Consider the following 15,688-nt stretch of genomic DNA (forward strand, 5'->3'; position numbering starts at 1 on the left):
TTAATCATATGATTGAACTAATTATGCATTGTATGAAAGGCAGTTATCTTTAAAAACCCTACTCTGATAGTTCATCCTGGGTTTCAAGTGACTTTAGCTTTTGTTAAAACTGTGCCAATAGATTAGAAGTAGCATTTATTGGTCAAAGGATATGAACAGACAATTTTCAGATGATGAAATTGAAATAATTACCACTCATATGAAAGAATGTTCTAAATCATTATTAATCAGAGAAATACAAATTAAGACAACTCTGAGATACCACTACACACCTGTCAGATTGGCTAAGATGACAGGAAAAAATAATGATGAGTGTTAGAGGGGATGTGGGAAAACTGGGACACTGATACATTGTTGGTGGAGCTGTGAACGAATCCAACCATTCTGGAGAGCAATATGGAATTATGCCCAAAAAATTATCAAACTGTGCATACCCTTTGACCCAGCAGTATTTCTACTGGGCTTATACCCCAAGGAGATACTAAAGAAGGGAAAGGGACCTGTATGTGCCAAAATGTTTGTGGCAGCCCTGTTTGTAGTGGCTAGAAGCTGGAAACTGAGTGGATGCCCATCAATTGAAGAATGATTGGGCAAATTGTGGTATATGAATGTTATGGAATGTTATTGTTCTGTAAGAAACGACCAGCAAGATGAATACAGAGAAGCTTGGAGAGAATTACATGAACTGATGCTAAGTGAAATTAGCAGAACCAAGAGATCATTATATACGTCAACAACGATACTGTATGGAGATGTAATCTGATGGAAGTGGATTTCTTTGACATAGAGACCTAATTCAGTTTCATTTGATCAATGATGGACAGAAGCAGCTACACCCAAAGAAAAAAACACTGGGAAATGAATGTAAACTGTTTGCATTTTTATTTTTCTTCCCGGGTTATTTCTACCTTCTGAATCCAATTCTCCCTGTGCAACAAAAAAACTGTTTGGATCTGCACACATACATTGTATCTAGGATATACTACGACATATTCAACATATATAGGACTGCTTGCCATCTAGGAGAGGGGGTGGAGGGTGGGAGGGAAAAATCGGAATAGAAGTGAGTGCAAGGGATAATGTTGTAAAAAAAATTACCCTGGGATGGATTCTGTCAATAAAAAGTTACTATAATTTAAAAAAAAAAAAAAAGAAGTAGCATTTATATAATAATAGTGGGCATTTGTATAGTTTTTTGTGGTTTGCAAAGCTCTTTACAAATATTATCTCATTTTAGTCTTAACTACAGCCTTGGGAAGTAAGTGCTATTATTATTCCCATTTTACAAATAAGGAAACTAAGGGGGGTGAACCATTGTCCAGGGTCGCACAGTTGATTAAGTATTTGAAACTAGATTTGAACTCAACTTTTCCTAACTCTAGATCTAGCACTGCCTTTGAATCTGGGCTTGGCATTGAATCCTGTGTTTCTTGTCAGAGCCCCACTGCCAGCTAAGTACATAGAAATTCTTTAATAGAGGATAATGATGAAATTTTTTTTGCCAATGCACCTCAATATAACTGTCTACTAAGGCATTGAGAAGGTGGTCTGGGAGACTGTGTATGCCTTGTGGTAGAGCAGATGTGATATTGATCTGGGTTTCTAAATGCTGTAACTGTGTTAGAATTATTGTTTTTTGCAAGTTCATGGAAATACATGGCAGTAGTGTAAATTGCTTCTTTTTTTTTAATTGTTAGACAATGAAATTGTATGCTTCCTAAAAGTTCAGATAGCTGAAGCAATTAATTTACAAGACAAGAACTTAATGGCTCAACTTCAAGAAACAATTCGCTGTGTGGGTCGCTTTGATAATAGAACTTGTCGAAAACTGCTGGCATCTATTGCAGAAGACTACCGGTACTTTATCTACCCATTCAGTTTTTAAAATCAATTTTCAGCTTCCTGTGAATGTAGTTGTTTTCTTTTTTTTCCTCTGTTGAATCTTTTAGAAATGAATCAAGATGGTAGGATTTAATTTTAATATGGAAAAAATTGGTAGACCTGATTAGAAAAGAGAGATTAAGAAATGGTGCTTTCATTAGTATTGTAGAGAGATCAGTTATGGAGAGATGTACTTGTTGTCAAGGGCCATTTGGATATTTATAACATCATTAATGAGACATACAAAATTACCAACTGATAAACTAAAGCAATGGGAGTTGTGCTTTCTAGCTTTCAGCTCATCATCACCTGCAGTTGCCTGAGCAAATTATTTCACAGGCCTTATGTGGCCCCTGCTTTAAGGTGATGTTTGAGAAACAGCAACGTTGCTGGAATAGATTCATCATTTAGGGAAATTCTCCCTTTATTTAATTTATTTAATATTTATATGTGAATCTACTTTTGCTCAAAACAAAGGTTGTATTAGTTGTAAAATCATTGAATTTGGAGACAGGAGAACTGAATTTGAATCATGGTTCCTAAACATACAGATAGAAGACTAGACAAGTCACTTTTCTAACTGAATGCCATGTACCTCATTTTAAAATAGACATGGATTGTGAAGGAAGTGCTTTTTTGACCTGAAAACACTATAGAAATGTGATTATTACAAACAGTAATGATAAAGGGTATGAAGGCTTTGATCTGGAAAAGACTTTGGCTAAAGGAACTCAGAACTATATTAACATGACTACTCTGTAATTCCTCTGGGCACATATTGATTGATTTTCCTTTGTCTCCTTTTTTGCAGATTATGAGCCAGTCTCAAAGTGTTGTCTTTGCTTGTGATATTCTTCACTGTTATGCAAGACAGCAAGGCTTGATCCAGAATTACATAATCTGCAGAAAGAGGATTGAACTGAGTCATAGCTTAATTTCCTTCCTAGCTTGCTATATGACTTCAGGAAGTCACTTTTCTCTCTCTCTTTAATTTTTATCACCTCACAGAATGGTGAAATGTTAGAATCGTAGAAATTGTCTAGTCCAATCCCTTCATTTTGCAAATGGAGAAACCAAGCCAAAGTCACATAGCTAACTGGTGACAGAGCTGCCTCGAATTCAAGTTTTGTGACTGATTTATGATTTTGTAAATTAAAAGAATAATAGAATCTCAGGTTAGAAAGGGATCTTGGGTATCATAAGCTAGTTCAATCATAAGCTAGTATCATAAGCTTCTCTATAGTCTCTTTCAAGATTTCTGATCATTAGAAACTTATTACCTTCTGATAAGCTGATTTTGCTTTTGTTCTGTTCTAATTGATAGGAATGTTTTCCCTATGAAAGCCCATCAGATCTATAAAGGCAGGACTTACCTCTCATTCTTTAAGGCCCCTTCTAGCTTATCTTTGTGTATTGTTTAAGAAGAGTGGTTATTTTTTGGAGTATTGGTTTATGAACAAATGCCAAGAAAACAATTTTTTATAAAGACAATAGCTTGGTCCTAAAAGAGATTTTACTAGGATTGTCTATATCTGGTGTTTTCAAAGTATTTTTCTTCTTTAGGAAAAGGGCTCCATATATTGCTTATCTCACCCGTTGTCGCCAGGGTCTACAGACTACACAGGCCCATCTAGAAAGACTGCTGCAGAGAGTTTTGCGAGACAAAGAGGTGGCTAACCGATATTTTACCACAGTTTGTGTGAGATTATTGCTGGAGAGCAAAGAGAAGAAGATTCGGGAATTCATTCAAGGTAACTGGCTTTGGATTCAAATTTCAGGTTTTTTGGTTCTTTTTGCTGACAGATTGCATGGAACCTTTGATTAGAGACAGGAGATCGAGGTTTCATATCCCACTTTTGATGCTTCTAGCTCTGTGACTTGAGCATTATGCATACTCATTATGCACACTCTTAATTCAATGCAATAAAGATGTTTTAAGCATATAAATGCTATTTTTATTAAACATTATTTAATATATAATAAAAAATAAAATCATTATGAAATAAATTATTTGATTTTTAATAAATTTAATTTAAATTAATGAATACTTTTTCTAAAGAATAATAAATTTAATTAAGTTAACAAATGATTTGCTGTTTGGTAAGTATTATTAGTAGCATCTTCACTCAAGGATGCTACTATTATTAACAACATCATTCCTGCCCACCATCTCTTTCAATAGAGGAAGTAGATACGTAGAAATAAGTGTGAAAAAAAGGTTGACTGTTATAATGACCACATAATATGAAGTGCTTTAGGAAAATCTGAGCGTTGTCTTTGAAGGAAGGGAAAGATTGCAGTAGATGGTGATAAAGATGGAATCTCTGTCTTGCATGGTAAACATTAAAAAAAAAGTTTTAATAATAGTCTTTTATTTTCAGAATACATGCAAAGATACTTTTCACCATTTACCCTTGTAAAGCTTGTTCCAAATTTTTCTTCCTCCCTTTTCCTCACCCTTTTACCCTAGACAGCAAGCAATCCAATTTAGGTTAAACATGTGCAATTCTTTTAAACATATTTCTACATTTTTCATGTAACACAAGAAAAATCAAATCAAAAAGAAAAAATGAGAGGAAAAAAAAGCAAGCAAACAGCAAAAAAGGTGAAAATAACTATGTTGTGGTCCACATTCAGTCCCCAAAGTTCTCTTTTAGGATGGAGATGGCTCTCTCCATCAGAAGTCCATTGGGCTTGGAATGAATCACCTCATTGTTAGCATGGGAAATATTGAAGGTAAAATGTAGGCAAGCAGGAGAGGACAGGAGGAGATAGAATAGCTAGTCCAGTCTGGCCAAAATCTAGAATTAGAGAAGGCTAGATAGATAGTTTAAAGCCAGAGTTTAAGGGGCGGTCAGTTTAAGAAGTTGATAGTTTACCTATTAGGCACAAAGAGTTATTGAAGATTTCTAAGCAAGAGAGTTTGTACCCTAGCATCCTTAAGTTTTTATATACTTGCCTTTTGTCCTGTTCTCACCACCTTCACTGTAATCATTTTTAAAATCAGGAGAATATAGAGACCTGGGACTACAACAAAGTTTGGTATCTTTTTTTAGCTGGCAGTTGGGATCATAGCCAGAGTTAGCTTTTTATTTTTCTCTCCTCCTTAAATTCTACTTTGTGGGTTGTTTTGCATTGAAGACTTTCAGAAGCTCACAGCAGCTGATGATAAGACAGCTCAGGTAGAAGATTTCCTGCAGTTTTTATATGGTGCCATGGCTCAGGATGTCATCTGGCAGAATGCTAGTGAGGAGCAGCTCCAAGATGCTCAGATGGCAATTGAGCGAAGTGTGATGAACCGAATTTTCAAGCTCGCCTTCTATCCTAACCAAGATGGAGACATTCTTCGTGACCAGTGAGTGATAACATTGTTCTGGGCCTGTGTTTTGCTCGGCTGTCTAGAAAACGGCAAGATATCTTTCGAGAGTTGGGGAGGTAACAGTGCAGTGGTCATTGGTCACTAGGTCAGAACCTGTGAGTTTGAGTCTCATCCTCACTTTTTATTAGTCATGTGACAATTCATTTCACCTCTCTGAGCCTCAGTTTCTTCATTTGTAAATTGATTATAATACTTCCTACCATACCTACTTCACAGACCTATTGTGAGATAAATGCTTTGCAAGTTCTGACTTGCCAAGAGAGTGAGAGTAGTTATTATTGGTACCATCTAAAGAAGACTCAAAAGCAGGCTAGCCAGCACTTAGTTGTATTTATCTTGTCTTATAAAGCAAGACTTCTTTTGGGGAAAAAAAAAGGCATCTTATAATGCTTTTTAAAAATGTTTACACTTCCAGTGTTCCAGAGTTGATCTGAAAATCATGTGCTATAATTTGTAGCCATAATTGTGATACAAGCCATCATTATTTATTTTAGAGTACTTTAAGTCTTTAAAAAATTATCTTTTTACTGATTCTTTTGTTTTTGAACATATTATATCTGAATATATTCCTTCCCCTTTCCTACTTAATGAGCCATCCTTTGTAACAAGGATTAAAAGAGAAAGGAAAAAAACATAGTTCAGCAAAATTAGTTAACATATCAACCATGAATGACAATATGAATTACATTCTGTAACCATAGTTTGCTATCTCTGGAGTGGAAAAAAGGGAAGCGCATTTTTTTTAGCTTTTTTTCTAGGGCCAAGCTTGTTTATCATTTCTGCAAACTATTTTGGAGGTTTTCTTTGTTTTAAATTGTTTTCAGTTGTATTTATTGTTTTCCTATTTCTGCTTACTTTTCACTATCAGTTTGCATGTCTTATGTTTTTGGTATTCTTCATGTTTGTCATATGTAATATTCCTTTGTATTTTAATATGTGCCTCAATTTACTCCATTCCCCAATTGATAGAACCCCACTTTGTTTCCAATTTTTTTGATATCATAAAAGGTGACATGAATATTTTTATGAATGTAAAAATGTAAAACCTTTCTGTCTTATAATTTCTGCTTAGTAGAGAATGGGAATCAATTGGTCAAAGTATATTTTTCTTTTCTAGCATAATTTTAAATTGCTTTCCAGAAGAATTGGGTCGTTATCATCAATTCTTTATCATGTTATTGACAATGATATTGTTATTTATAGTAATGATAATGATAATATTGGGTCCACCTATAAATGAATTTCAGTACACTCTGAGCATTTTGTATATTTGACTTCTATCTTGAATTTTAAATATCTTTTGAAAGATAAATTTGAAAGCAGCTGATGTTATTTTAATCTATATCTACAAACAGGATGTGTATAAACCTAAAGAAATAAATGACAGCTATTGAAATATTTTTTGTTGTTTTTAGGGTTCTTCATGAACATATCCAGAGATTGTCTAAAGTAGTGACTGCAAATCATAAAGCACTTCAGATACCTGAGGTAATACAATACAACAAACTTTATCCTGAATAGTTGGGCAGTGGTAAAAGTTACTTGCTAATTTTAATTTACCAATTTTCAAATAATTAATATTCTAAGATCTATAGCATAGTTAAAATATAATTTTAAAAATTACTCATTAGGGTTCAAGACTATTATCCCTTAAAGTGGTTGTTTTGAGCACCAGATACTATCAAATAATACCTTTCATATAGAAAAACACTGGTCTGGTGGAAAAAGTTGCAGTCAAAAAACTCAGTCCTGGGGGCAGCTAGTTGGCACAGTGGATAGAACACTAGCCCTGAAGTCAGGAGGACCTGAGTCCAAATCTGGTCTCAGACACTTTTAACACTTCCTACCTGTATGACCCTAGGCAAGTCACTTAACCCCAATTGCCTCAGCCAAAAATAAACAAACAAAAACTCAGTCCTGATTTTGTTACCAGTTAACTTGGAAGAAGTCATAATAACCTCTTAGAGTCCATTTCTTCATCTGTAAATGGGATAAGTACCTTACAGTGTTTAAGCTTGCAAGGTAGTTCTAAATAATAAGAATATTATTCTTATAATAATAAGATATTATATGGGAGAGCAGATTAAATTAGTCACATAATCTAAAAGTTGTTTTTTTCTTTTGTTTGTTTGTCATTTATCTTTATCATAAAAATGGGATATAGAAAATAATTCCAGATATGTGTTTTGGTTTTCTAGAATCATGGAATATTAAGAACTAAATAGGATATTAAAATAAAAAACTCAGAATATCCTGCCTAAAAAGAGACTTTGGAACATGAAACATTTAGTATTAGAACTAGAAGAATCTTAGAACATAGAATAATTTCAGATTTGGAAGAGATATTGGAATAATATGGATTAAAAAGATAATAAAGATATTTGAGTGGAAAACTTTGGATTAAGAACTTTTTTTTTTTAAGAGTACTTTAAGGCTTTCAAAATTATCAGTAAAAACTGCTATCTTTTGTTTTTGAATATATTGTATCTAAATATATTCCTCCCTTATTTGAGAGAGAACATTTATATGTCTGTGATTTAGTAACTTATATCAGCAGCTTGTTTAGATATATTTTGATTCCTTCTCTTCTCCAAAATGGGATTATTTACAGTCTGATGGGATAATGATCTTAGTAACTTGGAGGTCTCAGTTCCTTAGGCTCAGAAAATTCTATTTTTTAATGATTTATGGACCCATATCTCCACTGAAGTCTTCGTTGTATACTTCTCATTACTTGTCAGTAATCTCAGGCTCTCAAATATTGTGTTATTAGCAGGCCTTGATGGCTAGAAAAGCTTTAAGGATTGGTATGAGGGTTTCAGGACTAATCTAATTAAGTGTAGAGAGCTACCAGAATTTAGCAAGGGATTTTCTTTTGTTTTCTTTCCTTTTGTCCATAGCACCTTTTATAACCACCCATTAAGACATGGAAGAGTTCTAAGCAGTGTTGCTGGAGGTACTATTCTCGCTGGCTAAGATCATGAATCTTGAAGTAATGAATTATAGTTCTGTGAACATTTTAAAAAGTTTAGTGCATTCTTCCCTTGCTTAATGAGTTTCAGAGATTCTCTCTCACAGTAAAAATGTATATTCTTCTCCTTGATCTTTAAAGTCCTTTATAACCTAGTGCCCACCTACTTTTCTAGGCTTCTTGCAGATAACTCCTTTTTGTGTCCTCATACTCCTATCCTCACACTCTAACCCTTTCCTTGTTCCTTATACATCCTTAGTCCATTTTGATATTTTTTGTGCTTCCATATAGATTGTCCTCCAGACCTGGAATTTACCCTCTTCTCACAACCACTTGTTGAAATCTCCAGCTTCCTTCAAAATTCTACTCAGAAACCACCTTCATGAGGCCTGTCCTAATACACTTGGTTTATAGTGTCTCTGCTCTAAAATTATATTCATTTTTTTCTCTCCCCCCCTTTTTACTCCTCCTTTCTTTCTCTTTTCTCTCCTCTTTTTTTTTTTTTTTTAATGAAATATTAGTTCCTTTAGGTGAAGACTGTTTTGATTGTATTTATAGTCCCAATACATATGACAGTGCCTACCACTTAGAAGGGACTTAAATTATCATTTATTGGAAAAAGGAAAAAAAAGGAAGTGATTGTACTCTTGTCCTGTGACCTATTCTGACCATATCTGAAGTGTTAGGAGAGAGGACTTAGGACTTAGCAAGTATTTAAAGATTTGTTTAGCTTGAGAGGGCTGCTCAGTAGTGTAGTAGATAGAGAGCACTAGGCCTGGAATAAGGAAAACTTGAATTCAAATGTAGCTGCAGAAAATTAATAGCTCTATAACCCTGGGCAAGACATTTAACCCTGTTTGCCTCACTTTGCTCATTTGTCAAATGATTTGCAGGACGAAATGACAAACTACCCTAGTGTTTTTATCAAGAAAACTCCAAATTGGGTTATGAAGAGTTAGACAAGAATTAGCTTAGAATAGGATAAATTTATGAACACAACAGCCATATTTATGGATTATTACGTGGAAGAATTATTAAATTTATTTTGTTTGATTCCAATTCCATGAGGCATAAATAGGAACAATTGTGAGGAATTTTATAGAGGAAGATTTTAATTAAAAGTAATGAAAACTTTCCTCAAGTTAGAATTATCCTAGAATGAAATGGACTGTTATGGAAGAGAATGCATGTTATTAGAAATCTTCAAGCAAAGGCTGGCCAACCATCAATGAGGGATATTGTAGTTTTCAGCATTCGCTTTTATAAGGTTTTGAGTTCCAAATTTTTTCTCCCTCCTTTTCTTCCCTTTTTCTCTTCTTCCTTCTCTTCCTTCCTCCCTCTCTCTTCCCCAAAATAGCAAACAATCTGATATAGATTATACATATACAATCATTTTAAACATATTTCCATATTACTCATATTGTAAAAGATAAAACAAAAGGAAAAACCCCCAAAAGGGGAAACTGTGGTTCTTTCTTGGATGCAAATGACAAATTTTTTTTTTGCCCATTTATTTGTTTCTCTTCTAATTTTTTAAATAACTTTTTTTATTTTTCCACATACATGGCAAAGATAGTGTTGTTGTTTTTTTTTTTTTCCCCCTGAGGCAATTGGGGTTAAGTGACTTTCCCAGGTCACACAGCTAAGAAGTGTTAAGAGGCCAGATTTAAGCTCAGGTTTTCCTGACTTCAGGGCTGGTGCTCTATCCACTGCACCAACTAGCTGCCCCCAAAGATACTTTGCAACATTCATCCTTGCAAAACCAAATTTTTCTCCCTCTCTTAAATTCCTCCCATAGACAGTAATCAACCCAATATAGTTTATTGGGTTTTTTGTTTGTTTTTAATGTGGGCATTGGAGTTAAGTAACTAAACTAGGCATCTGTTTTTGTGAGAATATAAAATAAATCTTTTCTGCATTAAAAAAAAAATAAAAATAAAGAAAAAATTTATGTGAATTAATAAAATAAAAACAGAAAGAATACAGCCATTCCACAATTGATAAATGGTCATATGAAGAAAGTTTTCAAATGGAGAAATTAAAGGCATTTTTAGTCATTCAGAATTCTTATAAATTTGAGTCAGTTTTTAGAAATGAGGCCTTTATCAGAAATACTGGATATAAAAATGTAAACCAAATTATCCATTTTGCATTTCATAATGTTTTCTAGTTTTTCTTTGGCCACAAACTATCCCTTGTTTTTCTAATTTACTTATAGTATCACCCTTTATGTCTAAATCATGAACCCATTTCGACCATGTCTTGGTATAAGGTGTTATGTGTTGGTCAGTACCTAGTTTCTGCCACTATTTTTTAGTTTTCCCTGCAGTTTTCCTGCAATTTTTGTCAAATAGTGAATTTGTTCAATTTTGTTAAATAGTGAAACTCCAGAAGCTGGAGTTTTTGGGTTTATCAAATACTAGATTACTCTGGTTAGTGACTTTTATGTCAGGTGAATGTAATCTATTCCACTGATTCAATACTCTTATTTCTTAGCTAGAACCAAATGATTTTGATGACTGGAGCTTTATAATATAGTTTTAGATCTTGTATAGTTAGGCCACCTTCATTTGCATTTTTTTTCATTAATGAAACACAAATTCTTACAGAGATAAATGTTAAAAACTATAGGTTTATTTGGAAAAATAAAATACTATTGAGAAAAAAAATCAGATATAAAAACAAACAGATGCTACATTTTTGCACGTGAGTCTTTTTTCCTCTTTTATGATCTCTTTGGGATACAAATCCAGTAGTATCACTGTTGGATTAAAGGATTTTTGTTTTTATACAGTTTTATAGCTGTTGGGGCATAGTTCCAAATTGCTCTCCAGAATGGCTGAATCAGTTCACAGTTCCAGCAACAATGCATTAATGTACCACTTTTCTCACATTCTCATTGTCTTTCTTTTCATCTTAGTCAAAGTTGTCTTAATTTGCATTTCTCTAATCAGTAATGATTTAGAGCATTTTTTTCATATGACTATAGATGACTTTGGTTGTAGAATGAATTCTTCAGGAAAGGACTAGATGCATTTTAGGTCATCTTTTAAGTTTCTGAATTGAAATCTGAATTTCAAATCTGAAATTCTGTCACCTGGTTTGATTTTAAAGCTAATTTCCTTAGAAATGTTTTTTACAAACAAAGCACATCTATTTTGCTCTGGCAATTAAATATTTGTTCTTCTGTACTTGTTAAAGAGTTATTGATGTGAAAGTGGCATATTTGTACACTACAGTCTTCCACTGTGTATTGCTGGTGGTGGGTCTTGTTTAGGCTGATGTATGAATTGCTTCTCCCCTTTAGGTCTATCTTCGGGAGGCACCATGGCCATCTGCACAATCTGAAATCCGCACAATAAGTGCTTATAAGACTCCCAGGGACAAAGTACAGTGCATCCTGAGAATGTGCTCCACAATTATGAACTTGCTAAGTCTGGCCAATGAAGATTCAGTCCCTGGAGCAGATGATTTTGTTCCTGTTCTGGTGTTTGTTTTGATAAAGGTGAGTTAGTTACTTATATTTTTCCATAGAGTTATGGTATCATTGATGAGATTATTTTACTGATGCAGATCATAGCCTCTTCTTGCCTTCTTTTGTGGTAGGATTTTTGTCCACATCTTTCTGTGAGCCACCTAATGTCATATATACCTTCCTCTGTTTCTTTTAGTATCTTGAGGATACATGTGCAGCAGCATTAAGCTGCCTTTTTTTCTTGCATTCTCACTATGTAACTAGCTTGGATCATTTTATGGCTTGAATCATTTTATGGTTTTTGTGTCATTGATGATCTCTTTTATGATATAGACCACTCAATTATCACTGTTAAATAGAATAATAATATAGTGGGTATGTTAAGCTTATCGAAGCTGGGTAACAGGAAGGTTACAAATGAAGATAAAATATGCTCTTCACAAACCACTATGTACATTATCTCATTGGATTGTCATTTGATTTATATGTTGCTAGTAAAAAAAAAAAAAACCCACATTCATAAGTTTCAGGTTCAAATTTACTTCCAAAGACATTTTGCCTCTTATTCACCGGGACTGTGTCCTGTTATTATACAGAAGTTAAATGACAAGATCTTTCAGGGGAAAAAAAAAGGCTGGGAAGCCTAGACTTCTGACTAAACATTCTTTGTTTCTAACAGTATCAGAATCTATGACATATAGATAAACATATAATGCTTATTTTATATTTTGGTGCCTTTGGTAATTCATATGCCTAATATTCTTTTGTGCAGCTTGCCACACATTATATTGAATATATTAGCTCTCGCATCTTTTACTAATTTTAGGAATGTAATTATTTGTTACTTTAAACTCTGGGGCATAGATAATCATAATGTTTGCTGTCACTTTGATTTTTACATTTCAGAATGTTTATGTTGGTGTATTTATTTTTTAGAAAGAATCATTTGGTATTTAGATATCAGTGGTAGTATTTGTACATGCTGTGATAATGTTGTATAAACTGTATGGTTTATTCTTTATTCTATCTGCTTAACACTAGAAGGACCAGAATTTAAGAATACTTTATTTGCAAGGCAGTTTGAGTTAAGTAACTTGCCCAGTTTCAACAACTTGTAAATGTTCCATGTCTGAGGCTGGATTAGTATTTAGGATCTCTTGTTTTTGGGCCTGTACTCTATCCACTGTGCTATCTAGCTACCCCAGGCACCTTTATAAAAATGAGTAGTAATCTAAATGTTTGGTTTGGAGTCAAAAGCCTTTCTTTCCTAATAGTTTATTATCCAATTTTTGCTTAGCTTAGTTTTAGTGCCCCACAGCTTCTTGTGGTACCTTGTCTCTATCCATAATTTACTGGGGAGGAGGGAAGGCTAAAGCGTACTTTTTTTCTTTTATGAACTTAAACTACATGAGAGAGAAGAATTAGAGGATAATTAATTCATTGGTCTGAACACAGAGAAGTGAGTTTAGCTTACTTGAGCTGGGCCTAGGAAAAGAATCCTTTTTTAATTGTACATAGGTTACATACCTGCCAGTGAGCTAAGATAAAGCCACCTAATTTTGGAGAGGAGACATAAAGAGCCCAGAATTTCAGAGATAAAAAGGGAGTTTGAAAAGTATTTCCATTATACAATTCCTAAGTGGTCATCTAATTTTTGCTTGACCACTTTTAATGAGAAGAAATATTATTTAAGTGGCTCATTCTATTTAGTGTTAAGAAACTTTCATCAACCCCAAATTTTCCTTTTTACAATTTTTACAACTTCTACCTATTTCCCTAAAGACATTTAAGCCTTTCATTTACTTAAAAACATCTGTGTTATCCCTAAATTTTCTTTCCACCAGACTCAATCTTATAATTTCCTTCAATTGATTCTCATAAGGTGCAGTTCCAGAACCCTTTACTATTGTGATTGCCTTCCTCCTGAAACTTGACCAGTGAACTTCCTAAAATAATCTTTCCCTTAATAGTGAATTCCCTCTGTTCTCTGATTTGGGCAAAATAGAAAAAGACTGTCACCTACTTAGTTTTTTGCTAGTTGCTGTTCCTCTTAATATGGAGGCTAAGGCCCCATTAGCTTTTTTGGATTTTTGGCCAGTGACATAAATTTAATATAGTTCATAGAGCTTGTAATCCAGTAACATTCCCAGATTGTCTTAAAAAATGAGTCTTTCATATCTTTTGTCTTTGCAACATGGGAATTTTTGGGGAGGGCAGAGAGCGGATTTAACTCTCCAGTGTAACAGAGAAAAAGTCCAGAGAAATACTTAGTAAAGTAACTTCATATGACATCTTCCTTGTCATTTTTAGCTGACCTCTAGGCACTCCTGTCTCTTTTTGTACTTCTGAAGTTGTTTTTTAAACCATGTGGAAAACTATTTTTAACAGAGAGGAAACAAATCCATCTGGATTCTGTTTATGAAGTAACAATAACAATAAGTTAATAATTTTAACAATACCTAATTGTATATAACGCTTATTATGTGCCCAACATTATGCTGTGTACTTGACAAATATCTTATTTGGTCCACATGAGAAGCCTGGGAGGGAGGTTTTGTTTATATCTCCATTTTACAGATGAGGAAATTCAGGCAGTCCTAAGTGATTTGCTTAAGGCCACACAGCTAGTAAATGTCAGAGGTCAGGTTTGAATTTGAGTTTCCACATTTCTGGTTGGTACCTATTTACTGTATTACTTGACTACTTGAATAGAAAGAAAAAGAAAAACAACCATCTGGGGGTATCTTTGGCTGGGAATAATACTTAGCCTCCTTGACAGAGTAATTCTTGGGAGAAGCATATCATAATTCTTTAAGTGCTAAAGACCTATTGGTTAATCTTTAGATTAATTTGTATTTGTTGTTTTTTCTCCAGGCAAACCCGCCCTGTTTACTGTCTACTGTTCAGTACATCAGTAGCTTTTATGCTAACTGTCTATCTGGAGAAGAATCATATTGGTGGATGCAATTCACAGCAGCAGTTGAATTCATTAAAACCATTGATGACCGGAAGTGACCTACTCTGAAGCCTGCTTGGGCAGGCAGACTGTTAAGGGGAGCAGAATTTCTTAAATAATATTCACCAGCTGCTTAGCAGGCTGAAAATTGTCCTTGTATATTGTACAGAGTTCAGGCATTTTCAACCAGATCTTTACTAAACAGATTAATGAGATAACTAGCAGGTTTTCTTTTCTTTGTTTTCCCCCCACTGTTCCCATTTCTGGGTTGCATATTTTATTCTCCCCATTCTAAGTAGAGCTGCAAAAAGGGACCACGTTTTTCAGGTATTTTGGAATATAAAAACCCCTTGGGAAAATTCCTAGGTCATCATTCATGGATAGCTATTCTTTCCTTTTCTTAAAAAAAAAAAAAAAAAAAAAAAAGGACCAGGTCACCTCTTTTAAGATACCCAGTGTTGGCAAGATAACACCCTCTGAACTTGAAGGTTTATAATATTTGAAACATTAGTGGCATTATATCTAAGTCTATATACCTAAATTGAGAAGCTGAGAAGGAAATGTAAATATATATATATTTATATTTGTTGTTCTATGGACATCTTCTGACTTTCATAAACAAGGAACTTCTGTGTCTTGACAGTAGGTTGTGTCATAACCCTGTTGTGATATGGTTTCCTCAAAAGAACCTAAGTTGAGCTTAAAACAAAAAAACATAAATATTTATTAAAATACAATGTAGTTTATTGAACTTTCCAAGAGTTTGATGCATTCAGTGCTACAGTTGATGGCAAGTGTCAATTTTTGGATCTTTCACCATGAAGGTTTGGGAACTTGCTTATAAAATAAATGGACTGTGTCTAGAGATAAGCACTGACTATAGAAAGAAATAGTAAATATCAGATACCTTATTGTAATATTTTTCTTCTGAAATATTGTGTATACTGTACAAATCTCAGACAGAGCTCCTTATGAACCTTAAATTGTAATATATGTTTTGATTGATTATTCACATTGAATGCATAC

At 33.9% G+C, this 15,688-nt stretch overlaps 1 protein-coding gene across 8 annotated transcripts in view; it reads left to right on the forward strand.

The window, feature by feature from the left end:
- The window catches only part of GAPVD1 (GTPase activating protein and VPS9 domains 1), an 84,021-nt gene extending 68,933 nt beyond the window's left edge, over window positions 1-15,088 (forward strand). For 7 of the 8 annotated variants that reach the window (XM_031954298.1, XM_031954299.1, XM_031954297.1 and 4 more), the window contains 6 exons: window positions 1,698-1,857; window positions 3,445-3,632; window positions 5,023-5,236; window positions 6,676-6,748; window positions 11,539-11,736; window positions 14,581-14,877. In XM_031954298.1, the coding sequence (XP_031810158.1) occupies window positions 1,698-1,857; window positions 3,445-3,632; window positions 5,023-5,236; window positions 6,676-6,748; window positions 11,539-11,736; window positions 14,581-14,721 (974 nt within the window). In that variant the 3' untranslated portion in view covers window positions 14,722-14,877. Of the gene's footprint in view, window positions 1-1,697; window positions 1,858-3,444; window positions 3,633-5,022; window positions 5,237-6,675; window positions 6,749-11,538; window positions 11,737-14,580 lie in introns of all 8 variants that reach the window. The other variant, XM_023494123.2, reaches the window with a different exon arrangement.
- The last annotated feature ends 600 nt before the right edge of the window (window positions 15,089-15,688 follow it).

This window comes from Sarcophilus harrisii, chromosome 2, assembly GCF_902635505.1.
Source record: "Sarcophilus harrisii chromosome 2, mSarHar1.11, whole genome shotgun sequence".
Lineage (NCBI taxonomy): Eukaryota > Metazoa > Chordata > Mammalia > Dasyuromorphia > Dasyuridae > Sarcophilus > Sarcophilus harrisii.